The sequence below is a fragment of the Sebastes umbrosus genome, chromosome 20 (assembly GCF_015220745.1).
Source record: "Sebastes umbrosus isolate fSebUmb1 chromosome 20, fSebUmb1.pri, whole genome shotgun sequence".
NCBI classification, from domain to species: domain Eukaryota; kingdom Metazoa; phylum Chordata; class Actinopteri; order Perciformes; family Sebastidae; genus Sebastes; species Sebastes umbrosus.
In genome coordinates this window covers 2,747,313-2,774,830 of record NC_051288.1, presented here as the reverse complement: position 1 = coordinate 2,774,830, position 27,518 = coordinate 2,747,313, and the positions used below count along the sequence as shown (strand labels likewise).

Below are 27,518 nucleotides of genomic sequence, written 5' to 3'. Positions count from 1 at the left end.
TCAGAATAAACATATTTAATTTGCTTTACTTTTATTATCCATTTGAAATGTGTGTATTATTATTTAAGATACCGGCATTTAGTCTGCTTAGTTCATATCATTACTGAACTAAGACCTACTTTACTCTGTTAATAAAGCATAAAATGCATCTGGTGTTGTTGTATTTACTGTATGTAGAGGCATTGTTTGGTAAGTCACAAGTAAGTCTCAAGTCTTTGCACTCAAGTCCCAAGTCAAAACAGGCAAGTCCCAAGTCAGGACAGGTAAGTCCTAAAGTTTGAGTTTCAAGTCCCAAAGTCATAATGTGATCTTCACCAAATGTAATGACATTTTAACAACAGACTAATGATAAATTCAATTTACAAAAATCATAAATGCTTTTAAAGAGTTGTATTTATTTGTTTAAAAAAGTGTGACTGAACTTAATAATGAAAAAAAAGACTAATTTAGTTCTGCCTGTTCTCCTTTTGTAATAATTCATGTAATATCTCAACACTGCAATGCACAATCATGACATTTCATATTTCTTTTTCAGGACCAACAGGGCTATCAGAATATGTAGGCTGCAGTGATGTCACATGAATACATAAATAGTTATATGACCTTAAATACATGAGAAAAAAAACAAAACGGAAATGAATCTGATGCATTTCTGAATCTCACAGAAATGTATGCAAACCACACAGAACAATAAGGAACAAGATTTTGGGCTTTTGAAAAATGTTCTCCCAAGTCTTGAGAATCAGGGGGAAAAAATAAACATTCAACAACACACATCAAAAAGTATTTACATGTTTTACAGAGAAGTCCTGACATTGTTCCATCTGTTTTTCTACCAAAGGTTAGCTGTGCCATGCCTCAAAGCAGTTCCTGTCTGCTGTGACACAGAGGGCCACAGGGGGTAGACTGATTGACCTGCCTGGTCAGCCTGCAGTGGACACAGGTCTTGCATTCAGAGGAGGCCCTCTTGCTGTCATCAGGTTGATCAGAGATTGCCACTCTGTGCCTTGGCAGAAGGGAAAGCAGCTGCGACTCCTCACATCTGGTCTGTGAGCTCCTGCAGGTAGGCCCTGTTATGCTGGGTCATTCATGGGTTCCTCCATCTGCTCTCTGCAGAGATCCCCGTCTGTTGCTGGCCTGGCATTTTGTCCTGCAGCAACCTGTTGTGATGGATGATGACAGGTACAAACGAAAGTTTATGTCTGATAACGTTAATGATAACTTGAAGATCCAAAACCTTGTTAATGTCTTCGATCGAGCCGTATATGAGCTATATTTGCTACAACGGCATTACGTCACATTTATTTAAGGAAAAATTGTTAAAATCATAGTGGTACGTCAACTGGTATGCATAAAATCGTCTTTAAAGTAAGTTGCCACAGCTCTGTGTGTCGTATTGTATCAAATTAAAGGTATTTTTACAGTATACCGCTCATGTTCCGTCAATTCGACCGCGTGGCCTAATGGATAAGGCGTCTGACTTCGGATCAGAAGATTGAGGGTTCGAGTCCCTTCGTGGTCGTATTTTGCTCTTCATGCAGCAATTGTTTTCTAAATCGGGTTGTATCCGGTATCATTAGAAGTGTTGTGGCTAGTACATAGTAGACTAGACCAGCATTAGCTTGTCACGTAACGTTACACATGAATCTCTGTTAATATGCGTCAATATAGCAACTCTTAGCAACGGTTAGCTAGACTAATGCTAATGTTATGCTGACTAACCTAACTAGCTAACAGCTAGTTAGTGACATTGCCCCTGGCTAAGTAAGCTAACGTAGAATTTCAGTCACAGTAATAGTAATAGTCAGTAACAGCGATGGTAATAGTGACTCAGTTACAAAAACAACAATAGCTATGAGGTGTACTCTCCATTTAAATTTTCGATCTGGACATGTAAGAATCCGTGAGAGCAGAGTGGCGCAGCGGAAGCGTGCTGGGCCCATAACCCAGAGGTCGATGGATCGAAACCATCCTCTGCTATTTTTGTGATTTCTCTCTGTCCAAATACTGACTATTTCTCTGAGCGAGAGTGATCATTGGCATTTCTGTTAAATAGGAATTTTGCCACTGTAAATGTTTTATCATACTTTATCACACGCTTAATTTTGATAGGTAGGTATATTGTCAAAAATGGTGTTTAAATTTAAAAAAGCATAAATAAATACAGGACAAATAAATGAATGTATTAAATTAATTTCTACATTTTTGTACACCGGCATTCACTTATTTTCGTATTTCCGTGTCTGTATGTTAATGTGGTAGGTCCTTACCTCAGTCTAAAGCGGAATTGACCAATTAGGTGAACCTTTATTTATTTCTGTGTTTATTTCAGCATTTATTTATTTATGTATTTATTTATTTTTATTTATTGCTTTATTTATTTCTACTTTATACTAATTTTTCGTCCTCCATATAACACCAGAGAATCAACTAATTTATATGAAAATGAACAAAGTCTCAACCAAATATTGTGAGATGACTTGTTAGTGTTCTACCTGTAGACTAAAGTTTGTGCGATCATAGCTATCTTTTCCCCCCTAATATATGAATATATAAGGTCACAATTTTTGTTTAACAGTTATTAAATTAAAGTATGCAATGGAGTATGATAAATATGTTTACATTCCTGTGCAGGGCACATAATCTGATGTGTCACAGAATACAGTTTAACACCAGTCAACAGCAGTAGTTTACTTTAAAACATTATATTTAATAAGAAAAATGTTGCTACTTACTTTTATTGTACAGAAAATTCAAGACAAAATAATTAAGACTGGACATATAAATCATATGTACAAAACAATCATGGGAGGTAGAAACATAACAGTCAATCAGTCAAAATCCACTCGTCTGCTCGTCTTTGTAGCTGAATGGATCTTCTTCTGTTTGAGTCGCTCCTTGTTCCCCTTATCTAACCTGCACAACATATTTCACATCAAAGACACACACAGGTATCATTAGTAATCAAGGTGGATGATATAAAACAATGTGCACTACTAGTACTTCCGGGTAATACCTGGCTGCCCTAAGAGCTATGTCCTCTGCTGTTGGTTCCCGTGGCTTCTCGCTGGCCTCAGCTATGATGGCTGAAATCTTCTGTATACAATCAGACAGGTTTCTGTGCTGACTCCTGCTCAGCTCTGAGGTCACCAGCAGCTCCCCGGCCTTATTGATGCGGTTTCTGTTCTGTGAAAAACAAAATGTGTTCAGTTGGTTTTAATAGTTACAGATTCAAAATGTCATGGATGAAAATCAGCCATATCAGAGGTTATTCAAATAGTAATTCTAGTGCTTTTCTGTTGACAATGTAATGATCCCTTAGGAGGAAATAAAAGAGAAAAATTGATGGAAATGTGCATAACTTTTATTTGTGAACTACAATAATACAAATATCCTGATTCCACAGGATTTGAAAACAAACCTTTTCAAAGATATTCTGTCGGACATCTTCTGGGATCCAGTCTGCTGTTTGCACATGGAAGCGGACCTCTGCTTTTGTGTTGACTGTGGATTAAGATGTCGTTACACACAGGAACATACTGTGCATGATAGAACAGATTCAAGATTCAACTTTGACATATATGTAAATAATGAAGTTTAACTTTGTGAACCTTTATTGACATGCTGACCACCAGGACCACCGCTTCTGCTGTAAGATACCGTCAGGCGGTCTAAGAACCAAAAGGAGAAGAAATATATTATTGAAAAATACAAAAAAAAGAGAATAAAAATAATTTCTTATTCTGCTTAGTGAAAATATATTTGTATATTTACCCACTGGAATGTGTACTTGGACGTCCTGGAAAAGTAAAATAATCTATTGATTTGCTGTACATCCAGGATATTAGTCCACACATTAGACTCAGACTATGATACAGTACATTTACACAGTTTTATGAATTGTCATTTATTGATTTGTTCTCATTTAGTCTCTCTTTTATATATAGAGAATGTCACAAGATCCATTCACAAGTCTGACCACAGTTTACCACAACATTGACCTCTGGAGGTTTGTGAGGGGAAAAGCTTAGTACTTAGTGCTCCTGTCTAAAGTCAGAATGATATCAACCCCTCGGTGTTTCTGGTTCAGGTTCAGGTTAAGGTCAGGATAACACATATGGACTCTGTTAGTCCTCTCCCCTCCTCTGTCCTGAGCCTGATCATGTAACTAACCTGTGTGCTGTCTGTCCCTCGGGTCCCGTAACCAACACTCTGCTGTAACGTGTTGTTAATGTCTCTTGTTAGTTGTACTCGCTGTGGCATCACGTTTACTGCACTACGACAAAGTAAATAACAACGTCGTGCTATGTGCGCCGCCATGTTGGAATGACGTCGTTATGGCCAGTCAACTGTGTGATGTAGCTCGGTGCTGCCGATGCTAAAATAGCAACACTTACAATCTCTGTCTGGGTAGAAATGCTGCTCTAACCCTGTACGGCGGATGGTAAGAGAAGAAAATATCAGGTTCCACCGAGATTTGAACTCGGATCGCTGGATTCAGAGTCCAGAGTGCTAACCATTACACCATGGAACCACATAAAACATTATAACATGTAAATATAAATTTGAATATGATTAAAGAAGAGTATGGAACCTGATGACACAAAACTTATAACAAAAATATTGGAACCGAAAACATTCCTTCGATGTAGATTAACAGCTACATTAAAGTGATTTTTTTATAGGCAATATCGTGAAGTCATTTGTGGTGCAGCAGACTAGACAGCTAATGGTAATGACAGAATAAAAATGACAATAATAGCTGGCTATCTCACATGCAAAGACTGTAACCGGTGCAAGAATGATCACCAATATTACACAAAAGTCGTGTCTAAAACTCATAAACATCTGCCTAGAAAAGGGGACTCTGTTATTGTGTGTTAAATATAAAGAGGAAGACAAAACCGGAACTACTGTGGGGTGGTCTCTGTTGCAATACGGAACCACCAGCGGACGGACACACTGCTTGTTTTTCGTTTTTCAAAACAAACCAGTTGTTCTACGTGTAGCTGCGTTGTATGTTACCTAAACCGCTGAGATGAGTTGGTAACGTTCTTTATAAAGCACTAGGTTGATATGTTAGTGTGTCAGACGGGGTTAGCGGACATTAGCTCTGAATAGCTGTCCGGTGTTGTTAGCTCGCTAGCTGATGTATGCTAGTCACGCAATGGTGTAGACTGTTTTAGCCAGCTAGTTGTCGTTAGCCGCATTAGCAACATGATCTAATGTTATCTAAGCTGTTTGTTGACAGATCGCAACACGCAACACTGTATATGACATCGAGATTATAGCCTGGGCGTTATCTAACGTTAACGTTAGCGGGCACACATCCGCTGTACTCATCTCAACGTCAGCTAGCTGCTAGCTTCCACTGTCAGCACGTCATGTTGACTTATTGAGCAATGTAGCCGAGTGACGGGAGGATGTGACTACTACGGGCAGAGCTCGCTGCCAGCCAGTGGAGGTAACTGCTTTGTGCAGTGAGGTCATGCTTGACTTGGGGAAGTGTCCATTGTTCAAGTGAGTTCCCTCCACTAAATAGTGGTGAAAAGGTTAATTACTATCGGTGATATTGTTGGCCTTGTTGACCTGGACCATGCCTGGGATCCTGGTGTTTGGTCGGCGGTGGGGGATCGCCAGTGACGACCTGGTTTTCCCCGGATGCGTTGAGCTGTTCGTCCGTGTACTATGGTATGTTATTTACTGTGATTTACTGGGGACTTGTGCCACTAGTTGGGCATAATGATCACATTCATTGACTCTGCTCTTTGTCATTATCTCTCTTTGTCAGGTGGATCGGCACGATGGTCCTGTTCACCTACCACAAGGGTCATTTTGATTGTAATGGCAGAGGAGTTCTCCACAGCTACCTGGTTGGACTGCTGGTTGTGCTCGCACTCATCATCCTGTCACTGTGTGCCATTGTCTACGTCAGTGCCCAAGGTAAATCACCTGTGTTTTAGCAGGTCTCCTACCTTAAAATCCAGTGAGCCTCAGTGAACTTTGTGTAGGGATGGAAATCCCAGGATCTCAAATGCGTTCATATAATTTTGCCCTCAGCAGCAGTATAGTGTCAAAATACAGGTTATACTGTCAGACAGTTGTTGCGCTACATAATACAGGAAAGTGGTGGGAAACATTGTAAAACAAAATGTAAGTATTTTTAGTGCACACACAACAACGTGTACACCAGTGCCAGCCTTCATATTGAAAACCACTATAAACTTGCAAAAGGCTTAACTGTCAGGAAGCATAGCTGCTGGAAGGAAGGAAGGAGACAGCTCTGCCTCTTGCCTCAGGGTACTCTGATGAAACATTGGATACATTCTAACTATTACTTTAATCTGTCACCCCTTTGCAACATCATAGTATTGTGGCTCATTAATGAGGGTAACTCCGGTATTATTCAACCTGGAGCTGGACCCTATTTCCCCATGTCTTTGTGACTAATAGGGACATCAAGTTTTGAAATTGGTCCAGCATTGAGGGATAACTAAAAGTGCTTGTTTTTGCCACTATCATGCTCAACGAATATTTTCATTTTTGATTTATTTGGTGATTATTTTCTAAATGAATCAATTAATCGTTTATAAAATGCCATAAAATGGTGAAAAATCCCAGTTTCACAAAGTCCAAGGTAGTGTCTCTAAATGTCTTGTTTTTGCAACCTGATATCACGCCAAAGTGTGTAATAGACCCGCCTGTCCACCAGAGGACATTACGTCTAGTCAAGGCATGAATATTGCACGTGTGTATAAAGGTGCGGTACCAGCAGGGGGCAATAAAACCACTCGCTTAGGTTTAAAAAAAAAAAAAAGAAAACATCATGGTTGGGCTTAAAATAAGTATGCAAACTAAGTACACTACGTACGGAAACAACGTAACATCAGTACGGATAGCATGTCACAAATGTCACTAACGTAACTTGCTAAACAAAACACCGGCCTCGAACACTGGTCTCCTGGTTGAAAGATGTTTTTATATTTACGAAGTTTATTTCTGTATGACTTTATTGTTAAAATACTTTGTTATAAGACACAGTTTGGACATCCTGAAAGCTGGAGACCTCAGCTTTTCAAAACAGCATGGCATGCATTTGTTCTATAAATAGATCATCTTCCATGCAACTTTTTTGTAACTATGTAACAGAGTATGACCAGTTTCAACTACCAGGTCCGTCGGGCTTAAGAGGTTAAAATAAAGTACTAAGTAAGTACAATATGTACGGAAACAACGTAACATCAGTACGGAAAACACGTCACAAACGTAACTTGCTAAACAAAACACTGGCCTCGAACACCAGCCTCCTGGTTGAAAGTCCTGTGCGGCCTGTGCAGATTTCAGAACGAGATTTCTCCTTCAGCAAAACTCTTTCCATAATGTCAGACACTTATAATAACAATCAGAGCCTGTCATGGCAAATACAAGCACTTTTAGTGGACGTAAATGACGGTGTCAGCTTGCCCCAATAGCATCACATTGCAGCCCGTGAGCAGCTGCTGTCTACAGCGCTCTCCCTCAGTACTGGACCAAGTTCAGACATTGTTGTCACTAGTAGTCAGTTAGACACAAACACATGGGAAGATCCAGGTTGAAAATACTGAGGATACCCTTTAAACATCAACTTGATTGTTTCTCAGGTACCATCACAAACCCTGGCCCGCGGCGCTCCATCCCTGCACTGGTGTACCTGCGAGCCCTCCTGTACGTCCCTGAGCTGGTGTGGGCCTGTCTGGGAGCCGTCTGGGTGTCTGATGACAGCCGGGGCTGCGATCCTGCCACAGTGGGTGTTGTCATCACAGCGGTGGTTGCCAGGTAGGTTGTTCAGGGTTCGTAGTTTCATCGTTTTATAATTTGACAAAGAGGTGTTTTTGACTCAGCATCTTTCTCTCTGCGTCACAACAGCTGGATCATCCTGCTGTTCACTGGGCTGGGCGTGATGTTTGTGTTCGACCCGCTGGGCAACCCCCGTCCTCAGCCTGCCGCCATGGAGCCGCTGGGAGTGAGAGACCAGCAGAGCACCGAGGGCGCCCAGTTCCTCTCCACGGCTCGCTCCATGGCCATCAAGGTGTGGGAGAGCAGGCTTCGGCTGATGTGCTGCTGTCTGCCGCAGGACGACAGCCACCGAGCGGCATTCTCCGGCATCGCACAGCTCGTCAGTGGATTCTTCTCCGTAAGGGACACTTTCTCTCTCCTGTCTGGGCTGTCCTTTATAAGTCAGATGACATAACAGAACCGAATACATCAAGAAAGCAAAATGTGTAGTGTGAAATATACAAGAACTGTCTAGTGGTGTCATACTGCTGCAAAACCAGTTGTAAGATGCTTCCCGGTCTGATGTTTGTGCGTGTTGCAGGACACAGACCTGGTCCCCAGTGACATAGCAGCTGGTTTGGCTCTGCTGCACCAGGAGCAGGACAAGATGGAGCAGAGTAGAGACCCAGACGTCGTGGTCGATCACAGCCCGTCCTCTCCCATCGTAAGTACAGGAGTCTGTCTGTCGTCATGTAGGTACAGTAGACCTAAAAGCAAGCATGTTAGTAATAGTATTCTAAGTCTGTAAAGATGTTTTTTCTCCTTGTATAATTTTAACTGTGTGTAGGGAGAAGATTTGGAGGCAGAGCTGGAGAAAGCAGCTCACTGTATGCAGTTTGCTGCAGCAGCTTATGGCTGGCCGTTGTACGTTTACTCTAACCCCCTCACTGGGCCCTGCAAGCTCAGTGGAGACTGGTAAGATGTGCTATTTACTTATAAATCAATGGGTTCTGTCAGACAAGTCATAAGACCAGCCAGGTTAGGTCAACAGCTGCTGACTGAAGGTTTTTTAATTTTTGACATGGAAAAAGTTGCATCATTTATAGTTGGAAAAAAGGTAATAAATCACAATATATCTTATGAAAATACTCAGCATATCTGTGTGTATATATATATATATATATATATATATATATATATATATATATATATATATATATATATATATATATATATATACAGTATATACAGTATATACAGTATATATATATATATATATATATATACAGTATATACAGTATATATATATATATATATTTTTTTTTTTTTTTTTGTCTCTACGGCCACTCCCAGGCTCTGTAGGCCGACAAGTTCATTTCGGAGACGGAGAAGAAAACCTTAAGAACTTGATCATATTTCAATTCAAATGAAAACGTGTGTTTGTGTGCATCAGCTGTAGGAGTCAGGCAGCCGAGTATGAAATCGTTGGAGGAGATCACCTCGGCTGTCATTTTTCATCCATCCTGCAAAGTACCGGCTTGCAGTACAGAGACTTCATCTACGTCAGCTTCCACAACCAGGTAGGACGTTCACTAGTAGCCCCCGTCAGGTATACTCCTCTGTGTTCAAAGGTTTTCTTTTTTTAGAGATCAGCACCTGTCCAACAGTCTCAGTAATTCATCTGTATTCTCTTTGTTGCAGATCTATGAGATCCCCTTCTACGTGGCTCTGGATCACAAGAGAGAGGCTGTTCTGGTGGCTGTCAGAGGAACGCTGTCACTCAGGGTGAGTCAAGACTCCAACCGATCTCTTTAGATAATAGAAAACACATCACTGTTTCAATTGTTTGCTTATATATTTCATTTTTATTTCTCTTCTTTTTATTTTGATGTATTCCCTGTCAAAGACATAGTAGTGTTGTTGGATGGTTGGTGCTCTTGTTTACTCATTTTAATTAGTTTAAATATATAAATATTACTGGGTGACCATGAAAGTCTAAAATCTTCTTCATACACCCCACTCCCCCTACTAGCACTAGATTTGATCCATGTGTGTACATGAAGAAGTAATTAAAATAATTCCTTTTTTCATGTTTTTCCTTTCTGTACTTTCTGTATAACTGCTGTGCATTTCTAATGGTTGCCGCTTTCCCATTTCCTCTTATTGTTCAGAATCACTTTCCCATTTGTACAGATGACTGATATGAATATTGGTGCCAGTTGATCTATATCTGCTGACATGTGACCTTTCCTCTTAAGAACTTAAAATAGCATTCATATAGAAAAAGAAGACTTGAGTGTGGCAAGTAAGTGAGGCGTGTGTGTGAGAGTATCAACGCATATAAACAGTGAAAGTCAAAGAAGGATTTATTGTGGCGATTTGGTTGAAAAATATTCAAATCTTTCTGCTCATGTTCATCAGCAGGTCTGAAACATTTGTTCCGACATTGATTCCGATCAAAGCGTTTCATTGAATATCCCCCACAAATATTCTATATGTAGCTTTTAACTTTGACCTTTCACATGGGGTCTTATACAAGGCCAGTCAGTTAGTTGTTAATGTCACTGAGTGTCTGTCCTGCAGGATGTCCTAACAGACCTGTCCGCTGAATGTGAGAACCTGCCTATAGAGGGAGTGTCTGGAGCCTGCTACGCTCACAAGGTACAGTTAAACCCAGTACTAGAAGCGTTTAATGTGTAACACGTGTGTTTCAGTGGAGATTAATGCTGCTTTGTCCCTCACTCCTACAGGGTATGTGCCAGGCAGCGGGTTACATCTACAAGAAGCTGGTCAATGATGGCATCCTGAACCAGGCTTTCTCCATCGCACCGGTAAGAAGCCTAGAGTCCCTTTCCCACTGGACAAAAACACCCACTAACACCCACTAACATTTTATCTTTAGTGGGTAAAGGTTACAATCTGCATTCATTCACGGGACAAATGACCCTGCAGTAGTCACGGGTATTTATTGGCTACAGCTCTGATGGGCAGTGATGGAAACATGACACCCGGGTGGACACGTTCATTTTCAGCCCTTTTCCGCGGTGATGCTATGTGACGTGCGTTGAAGGGAATATATAATAATTAAAATCAAAAGGGAATTTTTTATTATAATGTATTAACATTCAAAACATACAATTAATATGCTCTCCTAAAAGCCACCAGACTCCATTGACAGAAACAGTCATTTTACCTCACTGATCGTCGTAAAAACACATTTCATTCAAACTCGCTACAAAACAAAATAAAACTCCTCAAAACCATCCTTGTTAGTCTTTCTACTGTTCCAACAATCACCAATTCTGGTTTGGCGAAATAAAGCCTTATTTCACCGAGTTAAATGTGAAAAGAAACAGCCGTTATACGCTCTCCTCAAAGCCACCAGACTCCATTGACAGAAACAGTCATTTTAACTCGCAGATCGTCGGAAAACACACTTCAGTCAAACTCGACAGAAACTTAATAAAACTCTTCAAAACCGTCTTTGTTAGTCTTTCTACTGTTCCAACAATCACCAACTCTGGTTTGAGAGTTTGAAAAAGAGAATGAGTAATTAACAGATATAAAAAAAAAAAAGAAGTAACCACTATAATCTTTTCATTCATATTCAAATTGGACACTTCTTGTTTTTACTTTTAGCACGTACTGTTGCATGCAGTATGCATACAATTGGGACATACTACTTCCTCATAAGATTGTGCCTTGAGCTTTGACCCTCTTGCTCATATATCCGCTGTGCAGAGGATTGTGGGTCAAAATAGCAACAAAAGCATGCTGGCTTGAAAAATGCTACCGGATGTAGTAAGACATTCTGGTATTTTTGGAATACTATATTTGGAATACTATGTATTGGGACATACTAAATCTTTTTTTCTAGCATACTAAATAGTATGCTAGTGTGGGTATGCGGAACTGTTTACTATCCCTGCTTCCGTTGCCGTGACGTCGTGACACACCAGAAAAAAACCCAGAAAGGCCTACTCATCTACTGGCAATGGGAAAGGAGTCCATCACACATATGCTGTACGTGCTAATTTTGGTGGAAAACAGTAATAACTGAGGAGGTCATCATTATATTTCCTTTCAGTGACATCCCAGCTGGCAAATCCTATTAGGAGGGAATGAGTTTTTATCTATTGGACAGGTTTACAGGGACGGCACAGTTCAAAAACATGATGGTACTGATAAAATAACAACACTGCTTTCTACACAATACTCTTCCATTAAGAATATCCATCCATATTCTGTATTTGTTGACCATCTGTTGTCAAAGACATAACACCAACTTTGTAATAGATCATGAATAATCCTCTAAGTATAGAATGTGTTTCCTTGTCGTTGTGTTTGTAGGAGTATAAACTGGTCATCACCGGTCACAGTCTGGGTGCCGGCACAGCGTCACTGCTTGCTATCCTCTTGCGCAACTCCTACCCCACCCTGCAGTGCTACTCGTTCTCTCCACCAGGGGGCCTCCTGAGGTAAGGAACACCATACAGCTGACCGTGGATGGAACTGGGCTGCTCCTCTGCCTCTCAAGTAGAACAAGTGTTACTGCTAAAGCCACCCAGTCATTGTGTGGAGTTAAGAAATCCAGATATTTGTTGGTAATGGCTACAGGAGTTTAAGTTTTCCTTTTGTTCCTTAACATTTATCATCAAGATGAAGAACAATCACATGCTTACAAACATTGTATGTTTTCATTGATAAATTATCAGTGAAGTTGTTTTAAAAATGTGAAGCTTCAGACCACTTTGTCTAACTTTGAGCCCTAATTATGAGGACGTATTATTATTATTATTATTATTATTATTATTATAAGTATGATTTTACAGGTCTGACTTAAAATATGAAATGGTCACATAAACTATAAAATATCCATCCCACCCCACCCCAAGATATATATATAAAATTACTTATAACTATAATAGTAGTAGTAGTAGTAATAATAATAATAATAATAACAGTAGTAGTTCTATCTTTTGGTAAAGTCAATTTAAGTAACAGGAAAACTCTGTTTTCTGTTCTTTATTTTCTATGCAGTAAAGCCTTAGCTGATTACTCCAAGGACTTCGTGGTCTCGGTTGTGCTGGGGAAGGATCTGGTTCCCAGGTAAGACTGATGGCTTTTTTTATACAGAGTATACTTCTCAGCCTTTAAAACATATTGTTTAATCAAAGTTACAATTCATAATATAAATAAATACTGTATGTTGACACTGGTTAGATCCTTGTAGCAGTTTGGTTTTATTTAGTGTGGCTCATTGAATGTAATACATATGTTTGTGTGTTAGCAGCACTGCAGAAAGGCCAATATGAATGTGCTGTGGTGCACAGACTATTCTAGACTCATGCGTGATGGAGACTCTATATTTGGCTCTGCCCTGTAATTACAGGCTCAGGGAAGGAGAAAATGAGAGCAACTCACACACTCCTTTTTCTTCTTCTTCTTCCTATTATGCTTATTTCCAGGTGCATACTTGATGTTTAGGGGTTCTACTGGAATATGTTTACATGCTTTAATGTTAAAAAAAACACCTAACTTTTCTCATACCGGCTGTGCTGCAGCACCGCCTTTCACCCTCTGTCTGAAATGCTCTGTTTGAGCTCCTGTCCCGCCCTCCCTCCCGAAAAGCCCAGTCTGATCTGATTGGTCAGCTGGCCTGCACTGTTGTGATTGGTCAACCGAACCCTACCCCTCGGACTCTGCTTCAGCTCCGCTCTAACAAGCTTTGTTCGAGGGCATGCCGAACTAGCCGCTATAAGCGGGTATTATGCAAATGTGTTACTTGGTGACATCACAACGTTACGGAAGAAAAAAACGGGGCTTCATGCGAGGCATTTCAGGCAGTTCAGGAGCAGTGTTTCTGTGGGGGAAAGTAACTCCCTTTGACTCTGACTTTGGGCTTTGTAACTTTGCAGACCTTTTAAATGCATAAAAAAATCTATATAACACACTACAGGAAAGGGAAAAAGCACAAAACATTCCCTTTAAAGTTGTGTTTTTCCTTTGTAGTCTCTGTCTTTATTTCAATCAATGTTCTTTATGTACAGATTGAGCATTCCCAATATGGAGGATCTGAAGAGAAGGATTCTGAAAATCGTTTCAAACTGCAATAAGCCCAAGGTAAGAACCATTCAAAGCACTGACATTGACCGCCAGCTGTCAGTCTTTTGAAATCTTTTCCGTCTGTGTTTCAGTACCGCATCCTGCTGCAGGGATGTTGGTACGAGCTGTTCGGAGGAGACCCGGATGACTTTCCCACTGAGATGGACAACAGGAGGGAGGAGGAGCTCAGCCAGCCACTGTTGGGGGAGGAATCACTGATAATTCGCCACTCATCATCCTATCAGAGCCTGGCATCAGATGACTCACCTGCCCACACCGCTGCCCACTTACCTCTCTTCCTGCCCGGACGCATTCTGCATATCACAGAAGACGGGCCATCACGGAGGTTTGTCTGCAAATATATTCAATCTCCGATTTACCCATAGACTGTATATAAAGATGGACGATATGACAGCTCCCCAAAAATGAAGCCAAAACATCTGGATCGCCCCCTGGTGGCTGGCTGCAGTATAGGTCACTAATCCCACCACCTCCATGTTAGTGGATGGGACATGGGCCAAAATAAAAAGCCAAAGTACATGTCAAATACATTTTTTCCCAAAGATGGTTTCTGTCATTTTAGTTAGTTCTTATCACACTGATGTATGGTAAAGTGTTCATTTTTCTGATAAGTTTGTTTTTTATTAGTTATTTGATGCTATAAAAAGGGGGTGAGACGTCATGATTGACAGCTGTGATTGACAGCTGCTCTGAGTGATGTAGTCGCGGAAGCGGGAATTGTACAAGAGAGGAGATGTAACTTTAATTTTCCATAACTGCCATGAGTCTGTAATAGAACATGAGTCAATTTGATCATAAATGTAGTTATAGAGATATCATGGTTAGTTGTTGTGTCTTTCTAGCCAAACTGCTACCATGGTGCTAACGTAGCAGCTAGGTGGCTCACACTAGCAAGCTGTGGCTGTGCGCGGCTCGTGATTGGCTTGGGCGGGTGCGTGGGCGGCACCTCTACCGCGGCGCCAAATTACGTCAAAATCTCAAGATGGCAGCTCCTGTATCCAGAATATTTCGGCATCACTTTTGTACAGTTTTGTACAAGTGGAGACGTGTCGTCCATCTATATGTACAGTCTATGATTTACCCTAAATACCAGCTGATAAATAGGAAAACGTGTTTGTGTGCCCCCTAGTGGTGATTAGAAATGGAATGAAGGGAAAGCTTCAATATTTCCCCATTCAGTTGGTTGCAATATGCAACCTTACCACTAGATGCCACTCAATTCTACACACTGCTCCTTTAACACGTCATTCAGCGCTTTTACTTCCATTTTAACTTTTTTCTGTAATTGTATTCTGACTGCTACTTCAACTACAACTGTTTCAGCACTCGAGCTGTCTTGCAGGCAGTCACATTGACAATACTAGCACACCTACAGTATATCAACATTGTACAACCTGAATACCAGATATGTATCAACGTTGGGTGGAAAGAGGCCTCAGACCCTTTTGAAAATGAGAAATTTCTTCTTTCTCTCTTTTCCCCTCAGATCCTGTTTTTCCCAGGTGCGGTACCGTGCAGACTGGTCCAATGAGATGGCGTTCAGGAGTATTCTGATCAGCCCCAGGATGCTTGCAGACCACATGCCCGACATTCTGCTCCGATCACTCAACAGCCTGACCAGCGACAGGCCCTACGCCCTCTGCCCGTCATCTTTGAACAACAGCCAGCACAGCACTATCTGAATTGTGTCATAGAGACTGACTCCTGATGTCTGTTCTCCAAAACTCTACTTGTGTTTCTCTACACCTGATACAGGAGCATTTCAAATACTCCATGCTCTACATTTGCATCCTGTTTGCAGGCCTGATACTGAAGCCCCCTTTGGATTGTAATGGCATACATGAAACCATAGAGATGTACCTGCTGTGAGCTCCATGAACAAACTCCATCAGTTAACATGTTGGGGCACAAGTACTTTTGTTAAATTGCACTTTTAATTATTTAATTCAAGCCATTGTTATTAATTCAACTCTCTGAGTTACTCCATGAGCAACTTCATGCCATGATCTATGAATGTGCGTTGTGTACAATATTGGACAGTGCTACAGTTTTACTGTAATGTACATTTTATGTTGGTGTGAGCGCTGAATGCCCGGTAGAGGCTGCCCCCCTGCTCACTGGAAGGGTCAGACGCTGTCCTCCTTATGCGTGGGGACGAATGAAGAGATCCAGGATGTGATGACATAGGGGTAACCTTTACCTCAAAATGTGGACTGAAGCATAACTACTTCATTGTATAGTAACCGTAGCTAGTCTGTCATGTGTTTAATGTCTTGAAACATCAGGGTGAACAGTGCCTATGCATTACAGAAAAATAAGTCAACCGAATTGCTTTTACAGAAAAAGACAGTGACGGATGCAGTGAGTTTACAGTAAATACTGTTCTGCATTTTCTAAAATGAAGTTTCAGTAGTGCATGGTGTTTGGAAAAAAAGGATAGAAAGATTGTACTTATTCATTGTGTGGGAACGTGTTTACTTGTCATGGATATTACTTCTTTTTCAGGTGATATATAATATTAAAGTTTGAATCAACTGATGCCTGCATAATTATTTCACATTCACAATATTGGACTCCTTTATGCAAATAAAAGCCCTTGTGAAGCACACTTTCAATGCTTTGATTTGTTTGAATAATAGGAGGAATACAAGCAGTTTCTAACCTCAGCAACCTGTTGAACTGAATGCAAGGAAACTACATTTTAAGGCAAATATTATTAAAAAAATGGGATTAATATCTCTTGCCTGAAGCCTTATGAGTCAATGTGAGGGGGTGTAATAATTATGGAATGTCTCCAATGAATAGATCACTAAGGATTAGCTCCAGTTTTGACTCTCTATCCTTCATCGGCCCTGTTTAGCATGTGACGTAACCGCGACGTCCACTCACCAACACATGACATCTTCAAGTGATCCTCGGAAGCTTCTATTTCTGAGCTCGGACATGGTTAATTCCGGTGCGGATAGTTTTATACAGTATCAAAGTTGGCTCAACAATATATCTCTACTTTTGGCTCTGAATTCATGTGAGAAATCGAATGGCAGGCCTACATAACTACTCAGCTTTAGAATGAAATGTGTAGCAAGTGATTGAAATGAATGTGCGAGGTAAATAAATGTGACAAAAGTGGAACATAAAACTATTAGAAACTCACATCACCCCATCACGTCTGTAAAGAAAGACAGAGTTACAAATAAATAGTTTGAATTTCTTTTAATCCGTTGTTGATACGGTTTGTTCTCCGCCCCTAAACGTCACATAACAGTAACTATATATATGAGCAACAGGACACATGAAATGAAGCTTTAACAATAGAAACTATTGAGCTGATAGTGCTTCTTTATGACACTCATTCGCAACCTTGTAGTACTGTAGCCCTCCGATATTTTTACAACACTGTAGTGCTTTTAATATTGTTGTGTACACTGTACACTTTATATCCGGTAACTACTGAGATAAACTACAATCTAACGTTGTTTCTGTTGTGTTTACTACTCTGCTGTGACGTTTCACTGCGTGCGTCCCCGTCTTTCCGACAGCTCTTGAAAGCAGCAGCAGGAGCTCATCTGTTGGACAGGGAAACTAATCAGGAGACAAGTGAAGACTTTTCAGTCCCGCTAGCAACCAGGCTAGTTACGAGGCTAGCAAGCTGTTAAAGTCAACCGTCCAGACCACTAAAGGAGTACACACGTAGTTTATGAAGTCCATGGTCTCTTCTGTCCGGTACACACCAGTCTGGCTATGTTTTAGGAGCACTGTGTTGTTGCTCTGAGAGTAGCAGCCTCCGTCCAGCTGAAGCTCGCTGCTATAGCTCGTTAGTAACGGTAGCTGAGGACAGAAGAAGTGAATAAAATGGAGCTGGACGACGTCGTCCTGTATCAGGATGACTCTGGCAGCTCGACCATGATGTCCGAGCGGGTCTCCGGTCTGGCCAGCTCGATATACCGGGAGTTTGAGCGTCTGATCGAGCGGTACGGAGAGGACGTGGTGAAGGAGCTGATGCCGCTGGTCGTCGCCGTGCTGGAGAACCTGGACTCGGTGTTCGCGGTGAACCAGGAGCACGAAGTGGAGCTGGAGCTGCTGCGGGAGGACAACGAGCAGCTGGTCACCCAGTACGAGAGAGAGAAGGCTCTGAGGAAGCACACAGAGGAGGTGGGTTTCACCACACTACCACCAAACTAAATTATAACCCGGATTAGAGATTACAGGCTCGTATTATGGACTTTATTTAGTAGGAAAAGATTAAACTCAATTCGAAAATCTGGCAACTCACTGTTGCTCTTGAACTACACATCATATTTCATTAATCAGAACTTTTCTAGAAATATATGAACCATTCTTTCATTTAGCATCCTTACAGACTCTGACAAAGTACACTTGTGAAGGAGAAAGACACTTTATAAAGTGCTTGTTGGTACTTGTTATGACCCACTATGGAGCATGTTGACGGAGGGAAATAGAGGGAATGGGTTGCCAGGTCTGACAATTTACCAGAGCGCAAATATCCCATCCGAAGCACATACTGTACTCTGGCTGCAAGTTTATTAGTGATGTGTCGGTCACGAACGAGCCGGTTCAAAGAGCCGGCTCTTTTAAGTGAACGATAAGAGCCGGCTCCCGTTTTTTTTCTTTTCTTTTTTCTTCAATTAATTCAAGGCAGAACAATAGGATGATCTTCTCCACGCAACGGACACTCCATGCACTGACTGTGACTGATGGTACTTGTCCACAGGCTCCGTGCTTTCCACGCTTCCCATTCATTGTCTATGTAAGCAGCCGCGAAATGCATTCTGGTAGCGTGGCGGCGCGATTCGAGAAACAGAGCGTAACGGCGCCTGCTCCTCATTTGCATAAAGTTGAGGGCTTGTCTACTTTATGCAAATCACGGGCGTCCGATGCGACTCGCCGCCTCTTGAAACTCCCGAGAATCTTTTAAAATAAATGTTGTTGATCCAAAATAAAGACAGATTCATCAACTGCATGGTTTATTTCTAGCCTCAAATGTTTTCAGAAACACATTTCGGTGAACTATTTTCGTGAAATAAGAGAAGAAAGTTTCCAAACGGGCCTCCATACTGTTTCTGGTTTGAAAGCTGGGGGCAGCAGCCAATGGCGGGAAAGCGTTTGTCCAATCAGGTGGGGACAGCCTGTGTCTAGCGACACGCCCACCAAGCGTCCATTGTTGGGAATCGCGCGTCCCCTCACGATAAAAAACGCCTCTGTGGACACGTACCATGAATGTTGTGTTAGTGACGTCCGTGCGACCAATCAGGTGATGACAGACAAGGATCATACCATCGCGCAGAGAGGGGCGGGGGCGCGCTGACGGTCTACAGGTACAGAGCTGGAGGGAGAAGAGGAGAGACAGAGAGAGAGGAGTGCGGTGCGCGAATAGCATACAAGATGAGTGACAGTCGGAAACGAAGCAGCATGCAAAATTATGATATTCTCGAAATTATAAGGTTTAGTATAATTATATTGAATAATTTAAGTGATATATGTGCACACATACTAATCATAGGTCAAAACTGCGCTAAATTTGGCTGAATTATAAAAGGCAGAAGTGGTAAAACGAAGAGCCGTTTGGGAGCTGAAAGAGCCGGCTCTTGGTGATCTGAGCCAAATGATCTGGCTCACTTAAAGAGACGGAATTCCCATCACTAAAGTTTATGCAGCCACCTTGGATACCAGCAACTCTTGGGACCCACAGTTACAGTCAATGCGCACTACTATAGTTTAGCTTGAAAACCTCAACATTGATTTTCAGTCAAGCCTCATTTATGCAAACCAATCAGTGATTTGTGTGTGGTTTTGCTTTCTGCCGCCTCCAATACAAATTTGAACCTCAGTGATCACATTCAGCTTCGTGACTAATAGCAGCCACACTGCTCTCTCATTTGATTCCATATGACACACCTATTATTGCCACGCTCTTCATTACTTCACCACCACAGTGCAGTCTGTGTTTGCTCAGTGACACATTCACAGTTGTTATGGTGCTATACTAGCACACTGGGTGTCAATTGAAACTGATTTGTGTGTTTACATCCTTATTAGGTCAATGGTAGGCCTACTTTTGTTCTACTGAACTATATGAAAGTTTGGGTGATGGCTGCTGTATGCAGCTACTATCCCACAGTGGTCATCCAGTATTAAAGCTGAAGGAGGTGAGATTGGAGCAAATATGATTTAATAAAAGTTATTTTTATAAAACGGTCGCTATATCCTGACAGTAGTACATGAAACAGGTAACCTGAAAAAAATCATGTGCCTCTGTGTCCTCCGGTGCTCCTAACAGCATCTGCAAGATTTCACAGACCAGAGGAAAACAAGCAGTCAGAGCTGATCTGAGATCTGCTGTCTATGAGAGCCGGCTGTCAATCACTCACGAGTCAAACTAGGCAGCACTGATCAAATCTGAATCAATATTCTGTTACTATAATGCCTATTTCTCTCCTCAAATGTTTTCAGAATCATCTTGTAGTGCACGGTTTAGCTGTAAAATGAAAAGTTTGTGACCCAGCAGCCATGTTGGAAATCTCTTCAAGGAACGCCAAGTACCGGTCACATGACCGGAGCACAGCCAATAGGAACGCTCTCTCAATGAAATTACCTGTGAATGGTCAAAGTCTCCCGTCACGGGCTAGATTTAAAAAATATATATATATATATTCTGCCTACTGCCACTTTAAAGCGGCGGTAGGCAGAATATTTTTGCCATCATTGGGCAAAAAATCAGCATATGGTAATTCAAGTGTTCTGAGACAAAACTAGACTTCTGCTCCTCTTCATGGCTCTGTTCTCAGGCTTTAAAAGAATCTATGACGGAAGACTTTGGCCAATCACAGGTCATTTCAGAGAGAGATCTTTCCTATTGGCTGTTCATTCAACAGAAGTAGCTGTTGAATCACTCGCGAACTTCGGTCAAACTATGCAGGGCTGATCAAATATGAATCAATATTCTGTTACTGTAATGCCTGATCCGGATGTGATCCGGACGCCATGTTGAGATCAGTTGAGGAAATATCAAGCACCGCCCACCAGCCGGAGCACACTTTCTCATTTAACAGCTAAACAGTACATTACAAGATGTTTCTGCTCAGAGACAGCAAGGCTCCAGTTCGGCTCTGACTGGTTGTTTTCCTCCGCGCTCTGAAATCTTACAGATGCCATCAGGAGCACCGGAGGACACAGAGGCACATGATTGTTTTTCAGATTATCTGTCTCATGCACTACTGTCAGGACATAGTGACCGTTTTATAAAAATAACTTTTTTTAAATCATATTTGCTCCAATCTGCCTACTCCAGCTTTAAATCTTGAATGCACGGACACTAAGCCTGTGTTAAATCTATGGTACCAACAGGCAACCTGATGACATGAAAGCTGTTAGATCCACAGTGTTTAGCTTTAGGAGCTCATAACACTCATAACTCTCAGCTTTGCTCCTGTACATTAGTATGCACTTTTCCCTCCCGCTGTCATTACACCTACCTATTGTGAGGTATGAGTGGGTACCATATGTAACAAATTGCCCCCTCAGCCAAAGGTCCAAGTTACAGGGTAACTCCTCATCACAGTAACAATGTGTGACTGGGCATGATACAGGTGGTGATGATGCTTTATAATGTGTTAATGTGGCTCTTCAGTTTGATACTGAGATTGGTTGAAAGATATCTGTGATACAGAGGCTGGTATGTCAGAGAGCAGGACAGTCCTAAAATTAAAATGTCTACAGACCAGTGTGTTGTTTGGACAGGGCTGTAGTACTCGAGTCCAGTCTTGGTCTTGTGTCCGATCTCGAGACCACTTTTTTAAAGTTTTGCACTTGTCTTTGGTCTCGTACCTTGTTGGACTCTGAATTGTCTTGGTCTCGGGCTCGGCTATTGAGAACGTGTCAAGTTGTTCCTGTCTGCTGAAAAAAACACAAACCTCTGCCTCTTCCTCAACATACCTGGAGCCTGTAGTAACCTGTAATGGTCCTCAAACCTAAATTCTGTGCATTGGTTAGTTTGATGTTAGAAGATAGATTCATATTGTTCATATATAGATTATTTCTGTCCATCCTAACTCCTTAATCTCTATATTAGCATTGGAAAGACACTAGTGCCCATTATGGTCTTGAATAGGTCTCGACTGCCTTTGAACTTGGTCTTGGAACCATGAAATATAAAGCTATTTGTAAAAAATCATTGTCAACTGAACCAAAAATTCTAGGGATGCTCTGATATTGATAAGGGATCGGGTATCGGTGACAATAGGGCCAATCTGTTCAGTTCAATTCTATGTATTATACCATATGCATTATATAGGTAGTTGCAAGTGAACGATTTCTTATTTTAATAATAAATATCAATTCAGTAAATGTTTATGTATTTATGTAAACATCTACGTATTTATTTGTCACATTTTGTGTACAAGGTTAGAAGAGCAATGTTTAAACCAGGGCTGATGTTTCCTTACACTTAAAAGAACAATCCCAGTCACTTCCACACAGTGAGGTATACAGCTTATTAATTAAACGCTGGTATCGGATCGGTACTCGGTATCGGCCGATACCCAAAGCCCAGGTATCGCTATCGGGACCGAAAAAGTCCCTAAAAAATGATAAAGAGCTGGCATAGACATTGAAAACCTGTGTGAGTGTGAACTACAATACTATCTGAACTAAAGTTACAGAGAAATAGTCTTTGAAAATGTCTTGTTTTAGAAAAAACAAGACATTTGAGGACGTCATCTTAGGCTTTGGTAAATATGTTTCACCATTTTCTGACATTTCATGGACCAAACAACCGGAAAATTATCAACAGATTAATCGACAATGAAAATAATCGGTAGTTGCAGCCCTAATCTGAAAGTCACCAAGAAAACTGCCGTTTGAATGTCACCTGTTATGTCATGCTCATGCAGTTAAATCGTGAATGCATGGTTTGTTCTTTTCAGATTAGGATTGTGTGTGCAGGACTTGAAGTTCAAGAATTACTTAACAGACATCAACAGAAAACACACAACATGAAACCTAAAGTAATTGTTTCTAGAAAATAAAAACAAAAACTGCACCTTGAAAACAAACTAAAACTAAACAAGTTGAGATCCAAGATTACAAAAGCAATCTACATAAAAATCGATAGTTTAAAATTGCCTTGTTGTCCTTTTAATGAAAGGGGTTTGTAGATATATTGCCGCAAAGCTATTTTCCAATGAAATTCATTTAGGTGTTTTTGTACTTTTAAAGCTTAAACCCACAGTATTCCTCCTCTTAATCCTCACTGGTCCTCATGTTCTTCACACAAGCAGACCCCCTTTGAAGCATATTTAATAACCTAGAACTACTGCTGGGTTTTGCACCAGTTTTATTTTTTTAACCAGCCTCTATGAATTTTATCCCATCAAAATTAGTGGTATCCAACATGGGGCTTAGACTGGGAAAAGAATCAAAACATTAGAGTGAATTTGTTTTGTGAAGGTAACAACAAAACCCAACTTAATTAATTTCTGGGAGTGGGGATTAGGAAACAGCACGATGTGTGTACATGTGCAGTGTTTGCCACTCCTCAGTATTTTCCAACTTGTTGACATTCCACTTGTTACCGGTTAAATGTTGAATGACAGGCGCAACAGGTCACAAAGCAATGTGTTAATAATTAATGTCATGTCATAACATGTTGCTAAAGCCTTTAGGGTAGACCATGGGAGTTTCCATTGCTGTGTTATGACCTTCCATTCGTCTTGTTCCCTCTCGCTACTGTGTGTTAAATACCTCATCCCCTACAGAACCAGCTCTTCACTCAGCCAGGTTACCTGTTAGCTTTCACGTTGGCGTGATCAGGACTGTTGTGGTGAAGGAACTTCCCCTGCAGTAATAATGATTGGCTCAACGCTCAACAGCACGACATGCAGTATTATTGCCTTTTTTTTTTTTTGCAAATTACTAAATTTATCCTGCTTTTGGTGCTATATAAATATGCTTTATTGTTAGGCTATTATTAGGTGTATTGTTGCTTTTTAAATGACAAAGATGACAGAGTTTTAAAACTAATTATGTGTATTATTAAATGCAGAATACAGAAGGACAATGAGGCGCAGCGTTTTTTTTTTAGCTGAGACTCTTTGGTTGAGTCTGGTTGCTATGAAACGGAATATTCGCCTGAGTAAAAATGACGGCACAAGGTAGAATCAAGCCCCCGGGAAGAGCGCTGGTTGTTGATCCCAACTTTCGTAGTGGCCAAACGGCGGTACTGCAATTACCGTGTCCGTCACCTGATGCCATTGGGCCCAAAATTACTTTTTTTCCCCCATAGACTTACATTATATAATTTTTTTTGAGGTAAATAAACTAGGTTTTAAAAGTTGTAAAACGCACTAATAGCCGAATCCAGAGTTATTTCCCTTCCTCCGTTCATGTGAATGAGACCCAGACCGAGGCTGGAGCGCAAGCCGTGACGACGGCGTGACGTTGGCACCCCGTGACAGAGTCATGTGACTGAGCGGACGCTACTGCGCATGTTCCATGTGTCCAAGATCCGGGTACTTTCCCAGGCGGAAGTCGAGCCATTTTTTCTTCATGCGCCACTGAGCAACTTTCATAGGAATGAACGGGGCCTCGCTTCCAACGTTGTATCCAGTTCTCTTTATACATCCATGGGTAGAGTACTTTCTCTGAATGAAGGGAAGCCTGAAGCATGTAGGGAGAGAGGACAGACCCGCAGGTCTATGTGTATTCATTTCTCCTCCCTTGTTGTTGTTGTTGTTGTTGTTGTTGTTCAGCACTATTACCCTCCTCCATTGTGATTGGACGACTGGGTAAATTGACAGTGACGAGCGCAGCATTTTACCCAAAGCTGACTATTTTTCAACTCATGGCGACTGAAAAAAAAACACCAAACGTGCAGTGCTCAGCGCAGAATTGACGCTCAGCGTGTCGTCACGCCTGTGGCGTTTGTAGTATGGTGTATACGCGGCGCTCCCTTTGCAAAGAATCCAAAAAAGAAAACAACATGAACATAGCGGTTGTTTGCCATCCCCTGTGTTGGTTTGTCAATAGCATGGTATAGCAATATTCTGATTATTGCCCTAGGTGTGACCCGTAATATTCTCATGCTGCGATGACATCATAGGTCTACACCCTCTCTGTAGGAGAGGTCAGCTTCTGTACATGACAGGAACTGGAATGAACAATCAATTCCAAATGTGGCCTTTATGCCAGCAGGAAGAGGTTAACGATGGTCAATATCAGACTGGTTTCTATCAGTCTGTTGGTACTGATACTAAAACAATCCCTTTTTTGATACCCATGTTTACTGATTTAGATTAGGAAAATATCTAATCAAAGAATAAATAAACCAGCTTAAATATCTGACCAAGCATTTGATGCTAAGGATAAGAGGAATGTTTGCAATTTATTTTGATAATGCTTTAAGGGGAGACACCACAGGTGAACAGTGTAAAACGTTTAACTAATAGCCTCGATATCACCATGAAACTTCCCCAGTTGATTACTTACATTAAGACAATATTTTTTTGTATTACAAGTTAATGGAAAATGTATGTTTAAATATGCAAATGAGGTATTATCCTATCAAATATATACTAATTTGCATACAACCGGGTTCAAAATTCTTGTTTCCTTTTATTGAAATATTATGGGGCGGCTGTGGCTCAGAGAGCAGGTCGCCCACCAATTGGAAGGTCAGTGGTTCGATCCCCAGCTGCTCTGGGTCACATGTCGATGTGTCCTTGAGCAAGACACTCAACCCCAAATTGCTCCCGAAGGCTGAGCCATCGGTGTGTGAATGAGTATTTAGATCAGATCCTGATGGGCAAAGTTAGCACCTTAGCAGCCTCTGCCATCAGTGTATGGATGTGTGTGTGAATGGGTGAATGCTGACATGTAGTGTAAAGCTAGAAAAAGCAGAAAAGCGCTGTATAAATGCAAGTCCATTTACCATTTTTTGGGTCAAAGGTTTTTTATTGAGGGAATTGTGGATGTCTCTTTTTTATCACGCCATAAATCAGAAAATACTGTCAACAGCCATTTAAAAAAAATCTATTTTCAACGTGTTTTTAGGAATAAAATGTTTTATGAATCAGGCTATGAATGATGTATGAACAAACCCCTCTGTGAAAACCTTCACAATATAGATAGGAATCAACCTGGAAAGTTTGGTGGATGTAAGTGCTGCTGAAGTAGAAGCTTCTGGCTCAGAGTCTGAGAAAAAAAATATAGAAAACGGCCTTTAAAGATATGGATTGTAAAATTCCATACACTTTGCAAGACACTACAGGTGAATAGGTTAAAAATATAAAACAGCTCACATTAAGATGATTCTTTTTTTGTAATACAAGTTTTCAGAAAGTTTATGTTTAAATATGCAAATGAGGCATTACCTCATGCTAACTTATGGTGTATTTAGGAGAAATCTACAAATAGACACTAGTGTGAAAGAAGACACGTTATGGAAGCAAAATAGCCCAAAATCTCAAAATTGATCAGTGCATGAAAAAATAAAAGTAGTAAGTAAAAGTATATAGCAAGTAACAAACAATTGCATACCTTATGTACGTAGGATAATTTAAAAAAACAATGCAGATTTTGTGCTTGCTGTGCTGTTGTTGAACCCCTGAGAGATCATGATCATCGGTCGACCAGTGTACAGCTGTATCTACAGCAGTATCTTTTTACTTGCGTGTGCTGTTGAAGTTTGACTTCCTGTATGAATCAAATTTCTGAATGAAGAGACAATGAGTGAGCGGTACCTCATTGTCTCAGTTCATTCATCCACGGTGGCTACTGTTGCTTGTGCATACTGCCTGCTTCTTTTGTTTATCTGCAAGAAGTCAATTTAGCAGCAACCTGAAACTTGACATTGTGCACTATAGGGCTGTGTGTTGGCAAGAATCTGGCAGTACGATGCGTATCATGACAATTCAATATATTGTCGTAGTATAAAGACACATAGTATATATAAAAGTAAAATAAGTTACTATGTGAAATGTCTCCTATGGGGACATCATCACACACAAATACAGTTGGGCTCATTGGATCCACAAGAGTCTCAGCTTTACAGTGATACCCAGTTCATGTAATTGACTGTTTAGGGACCCCTGTATGCAGAAATATTCAAATACACCATTTTAAGAATAGGCGAAAATAACACATTTATACTGCATGCAAAAAACTGCATGGTTTTAGCCCTAAACTGCATGTGATTATCATAAAGTGGGCATGTCTGTAAAGGGGAGACTCGTGGGTACCCATAGAACCCATTTACATTCACTTATCTTGAGGTCAGAGGTCAAGGGACCCCTTTGAAATTGAAGAATGCCATGGTTGGTATCAATGGATCCCTTAGGTTTTAGTTTTCATATGATGCCAGTATCTTCACGCTTTAAAAGTGAAAAGACAGAATTGCATCTGTTTTTTAAGAGGTTAATTAGAAATTGATACAGCATTTTGTAGAATCGATACAGTATCGTAAAACGTAATATCGCAATACTCATGTGTATCGATATTTTCTTACATCCCCTTGTGCACTACAGGATATTTGTCGGGAAAGAACTGCCAGACATTGGGAGTTTACCAAAAATTACTTCTAAAAGATCATTAGGCATTAGTTAGTTGCATTTCACATGGTTAAA

At 40.8% G+C, this 27,518-nt stretch overlaps 3 protein-coding genes, 1 long non-coding RNA gene and 3 other non-coding genes across 12 annotated transcripts in view; 4 read left to right on the top strand and 3 right to left on the bottom strand.

The window, feature by feature from the left end:
- The first annotated feature begins 1,449 nt into the window (after positions 1-1,449).
- On the top strand, positions 1,450-1,522 carry trnar-ucg. The gene has a single exon. It is a non-coding gene; the product is annotated as a tRNA-Arg (tRNA).
- Positions 1,523-1,908: 386 nt separating this feature from the next.
- On the top strand, positions 1,909-1,980 carry trnam-cau. The gene has a single exon. It is a non-coding gene; the product is annotated as a tRNA-Met (tRNA).
- A 706-nt stretch (positions 1,981-2,686) lies between these two features.
- mrpl58 (mitochondrial ribosomal protein L58) lies at positions 2,687-4,396 on the bottom strand. The gene is made up of 6 exons (XM_037755310.1): positions 4,174-4,396; positions 3,775-3,799; positions 3,612-3,671; positions 3,422-3,504; positions 3,017-3,186; positions 2,687-2,916 (listed from the first exon to the last, which is right to left on the bottom strand). The coding sequence occupies exons 1-6, from the start codon at positions 4,318-4,320 to the stop codon at positions 2,832-2,834; spliced, it is 570 nt and encodes a 189-aa protein (XP_037611238.1). The 5' UTR covers positions 4,321-4,396; the 3' UTR covers positions 2,687-2,831.
- A 66-nt stretch (positions 4,397-4,462) lies between these two features.
- On the bottom strand, positions 4,463-4,534 carry trnaq-cug. The gene has a single exon. It is a non-coding gene; the product is annotated as a tRNA-Gln (tRNA).
- Positions 4,535-4,923: 389 nt separating this feature from the next.
- daglb (diacylglycerol lipase, beta) lies at positions 4,924-16,419 on the top strand. The gene is made up of 15 exons (XM_037755309.1): positions 4,924-5,691; positions 5,792-5,943; positions 7,641-7,815; positions 7,906-8,173; positions 8,357-8,479; positions 8,603-8,730; positions 9,209-9,335; positions 9,457-9,540; positions 10,339-10,416; positions 10,506-10,586; positions 12,106-12,233; positions 12,796-12,864; positions 13,806-13,878; positions 13,953-14,206; positions 15,368-16,419. Exons 1-15 carry the CDS (start codon positions 5,597-5,599, stop codon positions 15,561-15,563), a joined length of 2,031 nt encoding a protein of 676 aa, XP_037611237.1. The 5' UTR covers positions 4,924-5,596; the 3' UTR covers positions 15,564-16,419.
- On the bottom strand, positions 9,435-26,497 carry LOC119479553. The gene is made up of 4 exons (XR_005204699.1): positions 26,313-26,497; positions 11,669-11,680; positions 11,271-11,273; positions 9,435-9,445 (listed from the first exon to the last, which is right to left on the bottom strand). It is a non-coding gene; the product is annotated as an uncharacterized LOC119479553 (long non-coding RNA).
- Positions 17,196-27,518, top strand: part of spag9b (sperm associated antigen 9b) — a 70,626-nt gene continuing 60,303 nt past the window's right edge. For 4 of the 6 annotated variants that reach the window (XM_037755305.1, XM_037755307.1, XM_037755302.1 and 1 more), the window contains exon 1: positions 17,196-18,033. In XM_037755305.1, coding sequence (XP_037611233.1) covers positions 17,734-18,033 — 300 coding nt within the window. In that variant the 5' untranslated portion in view covers positions 17,196-17,733. The remainder of the gene's footprint in view (positions 18,034-27,518) is intronic. The other 2 variants (XM_037755306.1, XM_037755303.1) reach the window with 1 other exon arrangement.